This window comes from Choloepus didactylus, chromosome 17, assembly GCF_015220235.1.
Source record: "Choloepus didactylus isolate mChoDid1 chromosome 17, mChoDid1.pri, whole genome shotgun sequence".
NCBI lineage: Eukaryota > Metazoa > Chordata > Mammalia > Pilosa > Megalonychidae > Choloepus > Choloepus didactylus.
In genome coordinates, this window is record NC_051323.1 from 62,327,869 (window position 1) to 62,343,274 (window position 15,406).

At 45.2% G+C, this 15,406-nt stretch overlaps 1 protein-coding gene across 2 annotated transcripts in view; it reads right to left on the reverse strand.

The window, feature by feature from the left end:
• The window catches only part of RASA3 (RAS p21 protein activator 3), a 212,021-nt gene that overhangs the window by 43,943 nt on the left and 152,672 nt on the right, over positions 1-15,406 (reverse strand). For both annotated transcript variants that reach the window (XM_037806929.1, XM_037806930.1), the window contains exons 6-7: positions 577-657; positions 108-180 (exon numbers count right to left, since the gene is read on the reverse strand). In XM_037806929.1, coding sequence (XP_037662857.1) covers positions 108-180; positions 577-657 — 154 coding nt within the window. The remainder of the gene's footprint in view (positions 1-107; positions 181-576; positions 658-15,406) is intronic.

Consider the following 15,406-nt stretch of genomic DNA (forward strand, 5'->3'; position numbering starts at 1 on the left):
CTTTCAAAAGGAAGTAGGTAATTGAGATGGTTCAGACCTAGACTTCTTGCCAAAGTATCTCAAAGTGTAGAGTTTCAACTTAACATCCATCCCACTCAAATACCAACCTCAAAATAAAACACTTCGTCAAACTGGGGGTTGTTGGTCTTCTTTTTCACTTTTGTCTTCTTTGCTTCTGATCTGTAATCAAGTAAGGATTAGGATTAAAAATAACACTGTTGATCCCAAATCTCTTGGTTTTAGCTATTAAATGCACAAGTAACTTACTGCCTTTATTAATCTTACAAATATTTCTGTTTGTCTCCAACTCCAGATGGTATGTAAATCAGGAACCTTTATTGGCCAAAAATACCCAAAGTGAAGAACATAAAGGATCTCTTTTTCACAAAGCAATTTTAGAGCAATAAAGGTTACAAAGGGAAGTCAAACTATACATTCTACCTTGAAGTGCATCCTGCATTCTTCTGAATGAGGTTTTATCATCATTTTTCCAAGGTGTCCTCAGTGATTGCTACCCATGTCTATCAGCACTAAAATCAAAGCCAGAGGGGACGGGTACCGGTAATCGCTACTTGCCTGTATGGTCCTGCTAACGTCACAGTGGCATAAGGATCACACTGTCCATTCACTATGGGGAGGCCTTGGCACTCGAGGATGCTGAGGAGAGAAGCGCAAAGGGGACAGTGATCAGGACAAGCAGATGAGATGCGAGACCCGGGAGGCACACCTTGACCACAGTCTCTTCCAAGGTGTGCCCTTGGTTCCGAGAGGGCAGCTAGTTTAGCGAGGCTACGAGGAAAGAGGCATGAATTCTCAGCCGTCTTGGTCACTTCCTGGAAGCAACCTGTCTACAAAACAGTAATGGAGGCACTGATTAACAATCACAAAACATTTGGGAAGAGAGGAGAAAAATCCTCGTCCAGCATGATGAGTAAGTACGTGTTAAATTCAGTGTAAAACAACCTTCACTGAGGAAAAGCACATGTTTCCGATGACTTATGTGATTTACAACACTCTCTTTGAATGCTACCTTAACAACAAGCAGGCACAGGAATAAAAAACAGCATTTACTTACTTACTGCACCGTTCTGAGTGCTTTGTACAATTCACTCACTTAATTCTCCAACAATCTTCTAAAGTAGGTACTATTTTAAATTCCATTTTACAGATGGGGAAACTGCAGGCTAGACAAGTTAAGTGACCTTACAGCCAGTAAGTTGCAGAGGCAGGATTTAAACCAAGAGATTGATGTCACTGCCTACATACTTGACCTCCAGGCCATATATGCCTCGTGGTACTTGAAGATTCCTCCCAGTTTTAGATTTTACTTATTTGCTGATTTCTACCAGCAGGTAGGGCAACCCACTGTCAGGGTTCATAGTTTTCCTCAAATTCTTGAACATAGTTACAATAGCTATTTTAATGTACTTATCTACCAATTCATCATCTCTTACCATTTCTAGATCTGTTCACATGCACTGATTTTTCTCCAATTTATGGATCACATTTTCCTGCTTCTGGGCATGTTGCTAACCAGATACTGGACATTGTTATTTCATACTGTTGAGTGTCTAGATTTTATTATCATTCTTTGAAAAACAAAGCTGTTGGACTTTGTTCTAGAAGGCAGTTAAGCTTCTTTTGATTCAGGTTGATCATTTCAATTCTTGTCTTAAGCTTTGCTAGGGGAGACCCCTGGGAGCCTTTACTCCAGGGACGGTTCAGCCTTCTACAAAGGGGTGGCCCTCCTGGAGCCCACATTGAGCATCTGGGGTGATAACAAGGACTCTCCTCTCTGGCTGGTGGGAACTCAAATGATCCCGGGCCTCTCGTGGGCTCCAAGAAGGATTCATCGCACAGCTCCATACTAGCTCCACTGCCTGCCTGTGTGACGTTTCACCCTCCACGTGTGCTGCTGAGTATTCAGCAGAGACTCCTGGAGCTCTGCATAGCTCCTTCCTCTCCAGAAGTTGGCTCCACAATTTCCAGCCGCTTCAGACCCCCTGAACCCCCACCTCTGTCTCTTCAACTCATCGGTCAGGCCCTGCTTAGGGTCCCCTTCCTGCTCCCCGGTCCTGAATGTACCTCCAGGCTGAAAGCTGGAACTAGAATAGGGCTCACCTTGTTTGTTTCTTTTTCAGGGATTATAGCACTGTGTCGCCAATTGTCCAAGGTTTGAAAAATAGATCATGCATATAATTCGTCCAGATTTTTAGTTGTCTTCAGCGGAAAAGTAAGTCCAGTTCCAGTTATTCCATCATAGTCAGAAGCAGAAGTCCTAACCCCAATATTTGAATGTAGTTTGGTACAGAGACCATACAGATCCATAATCACCCTCCAACAAATATTGCAATGTTCAATTTTCTCCTTGCCATTGGGAAGTTGGAAGACACCGGATACTCTCGTTCCTTTGCAAATAAGCTATCTGAGCTTGCCTCCTCTCTGGAAGCCTGTAGGTTCTTTTCTTTATATATGGGGCTCTAAAATTTTACCAGAATATTTCTGCATAAGGAAACTTTTCTTCATTCATCCTCCTTAGCACTTGTGGGCCTAATAAAACTGAAGCCAAGTCTTTCCTGCGCTTAGGGAATTTTCCTTGAATTTTCATCTCCATTTTTCTTCTGGAATGCCTGTTAGATAAGGTTGAGCCTCATGGATTGATTCATTATTTCTATTAACTTTACTCAATATTTTTCAACTCTTTCCCTTTCTACTCTACCTTCCGGAATAATTCTTTGTTTATCTTCCAGATTACTTACGTGGTCTTGATAATCTTCCTCCCTTTATTAACTCAACCATTAAACAAATATTTGTTCATCCATTATCTCATCCATCAAACGAATATTTACAGAGCTCTCATTATATTTCAGGCATTATTCTAGGAACAGAAATAGAGTGGGGAATGCGACAAAAAAAATGGTCCCTGGAGTCATGAAGCTTATGTTGTGCTTGGCTGGTATGGCAATAAGAAGTGTAAGAAAGTAAATAAATAATATAGAATTACCACATGTGACCAGTGCAGAGAAGGAAATAAGCTAGATACAACAACAGAGAAATACAGGGTGGTGGTGAACCCACTCAGTTTGGTCAGGGGGCTCTCTTGGAGAATGTGACACTTGAAGTTGAGATCTTACAGACAAGGAATCCTCTTCTGGAAGAAAGGGGAGAACAGAGGATTCCCAGGAGAAGGAAGAGCCCTGAGACAGGAAAGAGCTAACTGGTTAGCTCAGAAGATTTGCTTCCTCCCTGTTGAAATGATTTGAGTCTAATGGTAACATGTTTTTATTAGATTCAGTTGTTGATCAGGAAATTGGAAGTAAGGTTGAGATAGATAAGTACATGTGCATTTTGGAGACCCAGAGATAATGAGTTTTCATGGCCAGCATCATAGATGGCATTGCTAAGTATCTAACAGGAAGTAATTCTACCCATATCTTATTTCTTAAGAAACACGCTGCTAAAAGCTGGACCGAGAGCCCATCTAGAGTACATTTGGTAAACCATTTGAATTCCTCATTTTCACCCCTACTCATATAAAGACCAATTTGAGAAACACTCTATTCTCTAACTCAAAACAAAGGTTGGCTCCTGATTGCAGTTACATAAAGATATCTTGGAGAAAAGAGAAAAATCAAAACCCCTACCATCTGGCATGCAAAATGCACAAACTGGAATAAAAGCCATGTTAGCCTCAATCATGCTCTCCTCACAGAAGAGGGTGTCACTTCATTAGCACCCTAACAGCTTTATGAGACAATTATAGCACAGCTGCACAACCCATGGGGGGTGGGCACGGACAGGGGAGAAACACTCACTGGGATTGCCTTAGATTACATAAAGTTAAATTTTATTTTACTTGAAAACTATGGTTGCAAAAACAGGCATATTCTCACACCATGCATTTGTCTAGGACCTATTCTGTGCAAACCAAATTCCATGAATGCATAGGAATGTTAGAGGTATGTAAAGAAGGGGAGTAAAATATTTGCAATATTGATCATTTATAAGGAGCTTCTTACATCCTGGAAAGGAAACTTTGAGACATACCAAGTGACAAATGCAGTCAATTAATCTGGAATTTCAAGTACAATATTTTATATTTATTTTAATATTCATGGGTTTCGGTATTCAACCCGACCCTTGAAAAATGGTTACGCTTCATAGCTAGGGTAACAGGCTGGAGGTGAAAAACCCTTTTGCATTTTCTTTCCCTCCCTAGACCTCAACAACATTTTGGCCTTCACTTCTTCACCCAACTAGGCGGGATGCACAGCATATCTCCAGTGTCAGGAAGCCATCAAAGCGAATGGGAGGGCTGCAGATAGTCCCTCTGGTACACATCGATAAAGCACTAACAATAGCTACAAGTAGTGATTATCCATGCCAACGGCATGGTGCATGGCTTTACTTCGAAAGGTTTCTTTGACCTTAGAAAGATAGAACCACAAATCAATAGCCCCTCGGCATTTTATTATTATTTTTTTAATTCTCTAATAATGGAAAATAGGATCTTTACTGGATTTGAGATCTTGTTGGATGTCTGATAAAAGATAATCTCTCGGTTGGCTTCACTTGGCAGACTTGTACACAGCAGTGCACGTCCCGACGGGAGCCAGCTGGGAAGCCCTGCTCTCCTTCCCTGGTAATCAGTGTCACAGGTGAGTCTGGCAGGCAGGGCGGCTCCCTGCTGGCTGCTGTCAAGTCAGGAGAGGGACTGGGGGTGGGTGGGTAGGGGGTTGGTTCAGCAAGGGCTTCCAAGGTTAAGGACAGGATCCTTTTGTTTCATTTGCTAGGTGATGGAGCTTTAAAGTAGAAAAGCACATTTAACCCTCACTTTAAGACAAAGTGGGCAGGTACAGTACATAATACCCAGGAAAAGGACCCCATTTCATAGAAACGAGAAACTCTGGAACCCTTCAAAAGGAAGGGCTGCAAAAGGAGTCAAGCAAGGCAGTGATTTCAGCTCTAACAGAAGCCAAGGATTTAATTATGTGGGCCAGAGTGCCTATCTCCTTTCCCCTTTTCCATCTTCTGGATGCACTAGCTTTATAAAGGAAAGAGGTCCAAGATCCAAAGAAACATTTATAAATAATGAATTCATCTTCAATCTATAACATGATTTCCCCCTCACAACTGGCATAGACAACAGTAGGTGACCTTGTGACCTCCAGATCACAAACATCAAACTACTTGAATCCCTCAACAAATGGTGATCGAGCAGGTCGGAATTAATGGTTATTAAATAGGCTCATAGCACTCCATACTTCTCTAACACTTATTTAACTGAAATTAGATGTTTATATAATTATGTGTTTAACATCTGTCTCCCCTGCTAGAGTGTCAGCCCTGTGATATAGGCTGGGTGCTTGGTACATAGTAGGTATCCAGTAAACATTCTTTAAAGAATCAATAAATTAGTGAATGAATAAATCTTTAATAGATGCTGGGCTTATCTTTTTTGGAAATAAAAAACAGAAGGACAAGATAGGGCATCTGATTTTAAGCTTGTAATCTAGTTGGAAGAATATGACATTCACAAATGCAAAGATAATGGTACCAGACAGGGAACAGCGGGTACCACACCCATGGTTCTGGCAATGAGAGGTACAGGGAAAAGGAATGAACATCCAATGAGCATCTGTTAAACACTAGAGAGCTAGAGACACAGCCCAGTATCATGATGCCAAACAAAGACTCTGCAGTGAAACTCCCAGCTCTGCCACTTACTAGCAATAAGACCTTGGGGCAAGTTACAGAATCCCACCTTTGCCTCAGTTTACTCTTCTACTAACTGGGGTTAAGAATAGACACCTTCCTTGTGGGGCTGTTATCAGGATGGAATGACAGTATTTAGAATATCTGACACATGGTAAATATTTGATAAACAAAAATTATAAGCCTTAGAAAGTCCGGCAAATTAGTTGTCTCCATTTTATTAATGAGGAAACTGAGGCTCAAGATCAAAAGGCTAGGGTTCAAGTCCATGTCTGACTGTCTCTGAAGCCTATGCAGTATAAAAAATGGATGGATGGATGGATGAATGGATGGATGGATGGATGGATGGATGGAGAGGTAGATCGATGGATGGGAGGATGGATGGATGGGAGGATGGATGGAGAGGTAGAAGGATGGATGAGAGGATGGATGGATGGGTGGATGGATGGATGAATGGATGTATGGGAGAATGGATGGATAGGTGGATGGATGGATGGGAGGATGGATGGATGGATGGATGGGACGATGGATGGGTAGATGGGGGCTCAAGTACACAACAGATATAAAGTGTTAGATGAAAGATCCTGTGACAAATGAGACTTAGGTTCAAGGGTGCCCTGCAATGAAATCATCTCATTTCCCTCCTGCTATGGGGCACCCCAGGCTTCATCAGTCAAAACAAAAGTGGCTTTTGTTAGGGATTGAACTGTGAGTCAGCCAGTGGACCCTCCAGACAGAGAAAATCAGAATGACTCACCAGAACACACAAGTCAGGATGTTAGAAAGTAAAAGAAAACAGAGGGACATGAGTTACAGTAGGGAAAAGCCACAGTGTGGTTGGAAAGGCTGGGACGGCTGAGAGCACAGGCCAGAGGACTCACCCCAGGCACAGCATAAAAACGCTCAGTACAGGACAAGCACCACCAAGGCAGAGATGGTAACTTGTCCTAGTTGTCGGAATTGAATGGAAAAATGTCCCATTTCCCATCTACCCAACTTTCACTCTGCAAATTCAGGCAAGTAACAGAGATTACATCTGTCCTTCAAAATAGATGGGGAAAGCCCAAAGATCAGTATTCTTTAAGCGGATGCAGGAGAAAGGAGTTAAAAAAAAAATGCCCTCCCTTCCTCTCTAAACCTTCAGCCTTCCAAACCCAGGGTTATCCTTAGGAAAACAAATTTCAAGGACTCACAAGACAAACTGGGGTTCAGGGAAGTAAAGGAGACCTTGACCTTGTTCTTCATTCCTGTAGAGGCAGTGGACAGTGGGAAAGGGTGAGTGTACTGCCTGGCAATACAGAAGGGGTAAGACGGACAGGAAGTGGGGAGAGAAAAAGCTGGAAAGACTCAGAAAGCCCAGCCAGGAAATGTCCCCCAGGGACCACACAAGAGAATGTGAGAGCCAGAGGAGGGGGGAGAGTCACCCTGGAGTTGAGGGGATACCGAGGGGGGTCCAGAAGCATGGGGTGGTAAGCTCTCACTCTGAAACTGCAGGTACTTTAACCTTTGGGTGAGCAGAATCATCTGTCCCAAGAGAAACACCCTCGGGGGCTGTAAACGCCGGGCTCAGCCCCGTCTCCACCAGGCTCCGCGACAGGCAGCAGTACAGCTGTCATCGTCTACTGAGCAAAATGGGAATAACAGAGTCGTAAGTCATGGTGCCATCTGGGCTGAACAATGAAGGGATTCCCAAGCAAAAAGAGAAGACTTGACGGAATGAATGTGCCTTTTCCCAACTGGTTTCTCTCTAAAGGTCTAGTAGCTCTTGCTGTGTCCGAGCATAAAATGTTCTGTGTGCTTTGCCCAAGCCCTTGCTAACCTTTTAGGTACCAGGCCGCGAGAAGAAAACCTACACATGTAGCCTCGTGGGTCGTCAAGCAGGGTGGCATGGACTCGGTGGGCAACCAGCCCCAGCGTGAGCCCTGCTTTCCATCTTTCCAAGGAGGGCAGGGGAATGGCTCTCAGCGCCCTTTTACTCAGTTCAATCCAGCCACTTAATCTGCAGGTGCTCCTTCAAAACAGCCCCATAGTCCTGCTACTCTCTCGCCCTGGTCGAGCCCACTGTTGGGGGACATGGAGGGAAGAGGCTTAGCTCAGGGCTGTCACATTGTCACGTTCAATCTATAGGGCTTCTTCATCCAGTTAAATCACTGCACAGTGACTTCCTCTAGGATGAAAGGTCCTGCACAGGTGTCGTGCCAACTCCAAGGGCTGGCATGTCCCACTGCCCTGGAGAGACCCTGGGCTCCAAATCCAGTTTGGACAGAATCATGGAGCCCACCACTGGCACCAGAAAAAATCTAACAAACCAGGCCATCAGCTGCTGTGCCAGCGGTGCCTATTTACACATAACTTCCCAGCAGATTTTTAACTCTGTGAACTCTATAATTAAGCCTGTGCTCACTAGGTACATCAAGGGGCCCCATTTGATTAAAAATGTCAGAAAGCAATCCAATCTGTCAGCATGCTAAGCAGTTAGTATTTTGTTCCTTAATAATATTCCCTTTCCTCTTCCTATATGAAAAGAGGACACAGAGAGATTTCAGGACACAACTAACACTGCTGACCATCATCAGATTGTCCTGGACTTTGCAGCCACCTTTCACCAGGGGTGTATCTAAACCTGCCTAGCAAGCCAAGATCTCTTGAAAATATATTAAGTTTAAACATTGTTTAAGCTTTGCTTCTAAAATGAATCAAAGAACTCTGGGTTGGAATGCACTGAGTTGATAAACTGTATCTATCTTAAATTAGTGGTGTGTGTGAGTATGTGCACACGTGTGTGTTCATGCTGAGAGTTAGAAGACCACGGATATTCCACTCACAATGAAATACAGTTTTTTAAAAAATAAAATTCTAAATATTAGAGTGAAATGAAAAAAAAATTACATGTTAAAAATGTGTAGAGTGGACACCATTTCCCAACAAACACCATCCTTTATCTTTTCCTTTATGAAGCCCCTCTGGGTCTCAGGGACAGGAGGAAAGAAGGATGACACCAGCTGGAAGAGGAATGTGGGCTGACTATGCTAAAGTACATCAGTCACAACCAGGGAATCCCAAAGTCTCGTGTCCACATTACTCAAGAGGCAGTTCCCCTTTCTCCTCTTTGCCCTGGGAAGAGGGGGTAGGAGGAGGGGCAGAGGAGGGATTTAAGTAGAAAGCCACCTGCTTTGGGGAGAAGACTAGCAGGATTCCACCACAAAGACGCATGATGCCAAATTCCCGATGCGTTCACGAGGCAGGCTCTAGAGCGGTGGGATTCCCTCCCAGGGCTGCCTGTAATGAGAATCAGCTGGGAGCAATGATTCAGCTTCCCTGGGTGGGGCCCAGCATCAGAATTTTAAAAATTCCACCAGTGGTTCTAACCCGCAGCCAGGGCTGGGACCGCTGCTCTATCAGATCTCATCTGTACTGGCTTCTGCAAACAAGGATCCATGGCCCATTTCTCCCATAAAAGTGGTATGAAACATCTGTGGGGTGCCAGAGCACTCCCCCCCCCCCAAACCATCCTTATGGCTACAGTCTGAACACAGCAGCCACTATCTCTTATGTGTGTGCATATGGGAAATCTCACACACTGTTGCTACTTCCCCTGCAAAGTCACTACCCGGGGTTCCAGCAGTGGATTTAGAGGGAAAAGTAATTTCTCAACCAAGAAGGAAGCAGAACCTAGAACCAAATTCCTGTGCAGAGGCAGGTGGCTGTAGTTGCTGTGTTTGGGGAGGGTTGAGGGTAAGGGAAAATATGTACCCATAACCTCCTAAAATTCTTTCCTGCAGTCAACAAACATTTATTAGATACCTGCTCTGTGCCTGGCACTGTTCTAGGTGCTTGGGCTTCATCAATGAACAAAACCAACAAAAACTCCAGCCCTCCCAGAACTTAAATTCTAGCAAAAGAAGTCGGAAATAAGCAACAAAGCAACAAAGAAGTAAATTATGTGCAATGTTAGGTGCTAGAGACTCCCATTGTGCTGTGGACAAATTTGAACAAGGTCTAAAAGGCCCTGTGTGCTCTGCCTGCCTTGTGGGCATCGCCTCGTAGAGCTCACCTCTTGACTCTGTGCTCCAACCACATTGACCTTCTGGGATTCCCACACGTCGGTTCCGAGAGCCTCATGTGCAGGGCTTTCCCCCAGGCTATTCCCTGTGCCTGGAAAACTCTTTCTCCCATTTCACTCACCAACTCCTACTCATCCTGCAGGGCCCCATCTGATGGCCCCTTCTTAAGAGAAATCCTCCCCGACCTTCCAGACTGACTCAGGTCCCCCAGTCCAGTCATCCGCCATTTTGCATTTTGCACTTCCACTTCTGAGGGCTTTCACACATGTCAACAGAAGAACTAATTTGTGATGAACCGTTTGGTCTGTCAGCCCCACCAGAATGCAGTAACTTGCACTCTCTTGCTCACTGCTGAATTCCCAGTGCCTGACCCAGTTTCTGGCACAGTTTATGCACTCAAAAATATGTGCTGAATGAATGCATGAGCAAATAAATGAATAAATAAAAACTTGAGCCATTTTTATCTGGGAAGGCGGGAGTGATGTCATCACAGGGTGGTCATCAGCAAAGGGCCTGGGCAAAGTGACCCTTTTTTCCCCAGAATCAGGTGCCCGTGGCCGTAAGTCCTATGCAAACCTCAAAGCATCTCTCCTGACCTCACCTCCTAAAACCTCCTAAAGAGGGAAACGAGACAGTTTCCACAAGCCTCATCCCACATGTGGCAAAGGGGCACAGCGAAGGCAGGAGTCTTGTTTAGAATTAAACTGAAAAAAGAGTAAGAAGATGAAACCACATTTTTGTTTTGTTTTGTTTTGTTTCCTCTTTACATCTTCTTCACCTCCTCAGTGGGGATGGAAGTAGAAGGAGGTGGAAGACACACACTGTGCGAATGTTTACTGGGCACCAACATAGTGCCACCCCCTGTATTGGGGATACAGCAGTGAATAAAACAGTTCCAGTTCTTGCTCTTCCGGAATTTACATCCCAAGGATGGGTGTGTGTGTGCATAAATACAGAAACAGACAGTTGCGTGCACAATCCCAATACCCCGTCAAATAGTGCAGAGGGTTTCGAAGAAGGATAAAGCAGGGTGGGGATACTGTGAGTCGGGGGGCCGGTGTTTTTAGAGATGGAAGGCCTCTATGGAAATGACATTTGAGCCAAGATGGGAATGAAGGAGGGAGTGAACAGTGGGGCTATCCGGAGAGACAGGCAGAGGGAATGTAAAAGCCGGGGCTCATGTGCGCTGGGCATGTTTAAGAATACAAGGAGGCCCCCATGTCTGCAGCAGAGTGAATAAGTGAGGGTTCGGACCAAAGTGGGGGACGTAACGCTCGGGCCCGCGCCCGACAAGAAGCAGGGGTTCCACAGAGTGAGTGCCTGAACCCTTCCCTGGACACGGAGCGGGGGGACAGTCTCCCCGCCTGCAGAGTTAGCAGAGAAAGCGTGCTGCTGAGGAGCAAGGGCCAGCAATCTTGGAGAACGTGATGAGGCAGATGGCTAACATTTCTTTGATATTTAACCACATCCATGTGAACAGGAAAACTGTCAACATGAGCCGCATTGGCACAGCAGACTCAAGAAGACACTTCCTGGAACAAATGAAGTTCATTTCCCTGCATGAATCTGAACCCAGTTAGAAAAACAGTGGTGCTAAATGGAGCCAAGTCACAGCAATGCACACTCCATTTAGCAGTTGTCTGCGAGGGTTCCAGTAAAACCCCACACAGCCCAAAGCAATCGAGACTTCGGGGCTGTTCAAGAAAGAAAAAAAATAAAAAGACCCTTTCCTCTCCAGGTCTATGGAACCATCCTAAATTTCCATCCTGAAAGGTCTCTCAAACTAACTCTGCTTTAAAAAAAAAAAAAAAAAAAAAAAAGCCAAAAAAGAGGATGTATACAACAGCATGTACCCATGTGTTTCATAACAAACCCCCGAGCCCCTGAGCTGAGATTCCATCTGATTGCATCTGGCTTAAACACAGCTAGCAGCAGCAGCCCTCCCCTACCCAAGAGGGATCCAGAAATAGCTGTGCACCCACATTCTGGCTGTCATTTGCTGCTAACAGGCAGTCCTGATTTTAGCCATAATATGTTCCTGGAAACCACAACCAAGAGGGGACTTTAACAAGGTGGACCCTGACACAGATGCCCCCTTTTCCTTGTCTGTTGGGAGCTGTGTGTCCTGGCAGATGCAGGTATATAATCAGATAGACAGATAAGAGAGGTGCTTATGAGGCACCGCTCGACTAGGGAGGGTTAATTGCAAAGCAGCCCAGAAGTGGAAACAACGTGCATGACGGTCTCCCAGCCCCCAGCTGACCTCCCTCGCGGTACACAAGTCCAGAGGAGAGCACTGAAGGGCCACAAGCCCGATGGCTCCTTAAAAATCCAAGCATTTCTGGCAGGGAAGATAGATTGGACGTAGGAGGGCCAAAAAGCGAAAAGTCCCTATTATTGAAGTCCTTTACAAACTCAAAGTTAACAGGGTCTATGGAGAAGGAAATTCAGGAGCAACGACTGGGCTTTCCGAGTCCTCTGTTCGCAGCCCCGGATCTGATGGGAAGCAAGGGGGATGAGTGGTGTTCTTTGTCACTGACAGCTGACTGTGGAGCGAAACTTCTCCACCAATTCTTCCCCAGCTTCCCCCACTGCCACTGTCTATCACCACCTGTATCATTTCATCATGTTGTTTGATTACATCTTTTTCCTTGTGAGTTCCTTGAGGTCACACCTGTTTCTCCCTGTCTTTGCATCCCCAGTGCCTGGCACAGGGCCTGACACATAATAGACACTCTAATCAATGTTCTAATCAATGAGCCAGCCAATCAATTTGGCACCCACAGGTCCATTCACCAAACACGCATTTACCGGGTCAGCCTCATAATGCACATGGAGCTTAGCATCAGGGAAACTTCAATGAGTGTGATTCGAATGAACCAAAATTCACACTGAGCGAGGCAAGACTTCTCTTTTTCTTCACTCTCTTCTAAGCTCAATGCCTTCTCTTGCTGCATAGAGATGGAAACCTGCATCATTTCCAGAAATAATTGAACTTCACATGCTAGAGTTCTTTATGGTACTCCTTGAATAGCTATATGAATTATCTTAAATTTTGATTCTCACGACAATCCTCTGATGTAAGCAGGGCAGATATCTTCATCCCCATTTCGTGAATGAAAATTACATAGTAAGTGGCAGAATTTACACTAGAACCCAAGGCCTCTGACTTTGAACTCAGTGCTCTTTCTTCCCCTTCAAGCTAAGCAAACAAAGGAAAGAGAAGTTGATAAAATGCATGGGCATTTCTGGGAGTCTGGCTGATAAGTTGCCTTGCTGTGATGGTGTCGAGGGGCCTTCCAGGCTCCTCTTCAACAGAACCATTGTTATTTGTGACAAGCAGCTGGGATTTTATGGTTTCCGAACCAACAGTTAAGATATTTCAAGAATCCCTCACAAATCAAGGAAAGCAAGAACCTCTGAGATTACAAAACCAACCTTGAGGCACAGTAACAGGGGCTGGGACACAAGAGAAGGCTGGTTCCAATCCAGGTGACATTCAGAAGCGTGGATTTCATGGACATCACTCATATGGCATGGCCAGGTTTACGGGGAGACGTACTCTTTTGTGGAGTTAAAAAGACCAACGCTGCACCTAAGAAGGTTCTAAGGATTAGCAGGCTCCCGCACAATTCCTTCTGGCTCCCCAAGAACTGAGTGAGATGAAAAATGCTGAGGCACCCCAAGCCCATGGCTGGGAGTATATTTCAAGGTCTACTCCATTGTTTGGGGGTACGAGCTGGCAGGCAAGCTGTTCACAGGCTGTTCTCAAAGATGGGTCCTAACCATTCTGCATGGCTGCTGTCTTCCCGAGGACTCCTGTGGGGCAGAGGGAAGGCAGGGGTCCTGCTCTGCAGCCAGCTCAGCTGACTGACGCTGCACACGAGGCCCCCTCATATCCTGCCTCTGAGCAGAATCAGAGGCCAACTCTTGCTCATCCTTCCGGATCTCCAGGGGAGGTCCCCCATAACCCATATGGATCAAATTTTCAACTTGAGCACCACACCACCCCTCCCCTTGGTCCACTGTAATCCTGTAATCACTTGTAGACGATCGTGCCTGCAAAGGCAGGGGCTCCATGCATGTTTCCCACCACTATGGGCATGCACCCGGCACAATGCTGGACACACGACAGGCCGGCAGTTCTTAAACTCTGATATGCACCAGCAACCCCCAAGGAGTTTTAAAACAGGCAGATGTGCAGGCCACACCCCAGCGAGTCTCATTCAGTAAGTCAAAGCTGGGCCAGGGCATCTGTATTTTTCTAAACTGCTGGAGTGATTCTGATGTGTACACCAAAGGTTGCAAGCCAAGGTGGTGGGTGCTCAGAAGCTATTTGTTGAGAGAGTGAGTGAATCCTCTTCCTCTAATTTTACCAGAAATGCCATCTGCTTGCTCGATTGTTTTTTTCAGCCTCCTTGTAAAAAATGTCAAGTATTTCCAGGGTAAAAATAGTTGTTTACATCCTCATCTGCAGGTCTTGCTCTGCCTCATTGTCTCCCCCACCCTCTGCTTATCTCTGAGGTAAAGCAGACCTTTAAATACTTCCGGTGGAGAGTCTCGGCCCTACTTGAAGAGGCAGATCTCAAGGGCACTGCCCCCACTGTTGTGGGGGCCTTGTTGCCTGGTGCATGATAGGCCCTCAGCTTATTTTTTTTTGCAATAAATATTTCTAATGCTTAAAAGAAAGGATGAAGAAAGAATAAGTGAATGCAACTCCCTAATGCTCACAGGATGCCAATTCTACTCCCAGCTTAGGTGACAAAGCTTTTGAATCCGGGTTTAACCTGCAGCACGGAATAGCAGCAGTCCAAGTACTCGGCTGAGAACATAACCTCAAACTCAATAAGAAAAACCCAACATATACAGGATGTCCCAAAAGGGGTACCATCCATTAATTCCGCTAGATATTCCAAAACCTACTCCTAAATTGAGTGTCGAGCTGTGTTCTAGGATTCTCTTGCACCGGCCACAGGTAGGGGCACTCAAGTACACTTAGGCTTGGTTATGAGCCCAGACTCTAGAGTCAGACTGCCTGGGGTCAAATGACATTTGGCTATTAACCTCTCTGCCCCGGTATTCTCATCTGTGAAATGGGGGTAACAAGAGTATCTACCTCCTAAGGTTGTTAGGAGTATCAGGTCAGTTAGTTTTTATTAAGCATTTAGAGTGGTGCCTGGAATATAATAGTACATATTTGTTTAACAAATTAGTGAATGAATGAGCATAACATTGGCCGTGAGAACACTATGAGAAGCCCTATAAAACTCATTCATTCATGCATGCATGCATTCACTCGCTGAGTTTCAACGATGTGTTAGACACCCTCAAGGAGCCAAGAGTCTAATGGGGAAATCACCAAGCAGGCAGTGCAATACCATATGGTGAGCGTGTCCAAGGGCCAGATGACCCCAGGACCCACTCTAAATGCTTAATAAAAACTAACTGACCTGATACTCCTAACAACCTTAGGAGGTAGATACTCTTGTTACCCCCATTTCACAGATGAGAAAACCGGGGCAGAGAGGTTAATAGCCAAATGTCATTTGACCCCAGGCAGCCTGGCTCTAGAGTCTGGGCTCATAACCAAACCTAAGTGTACTTGAGTGCCCCTACCTGTGGCCCGT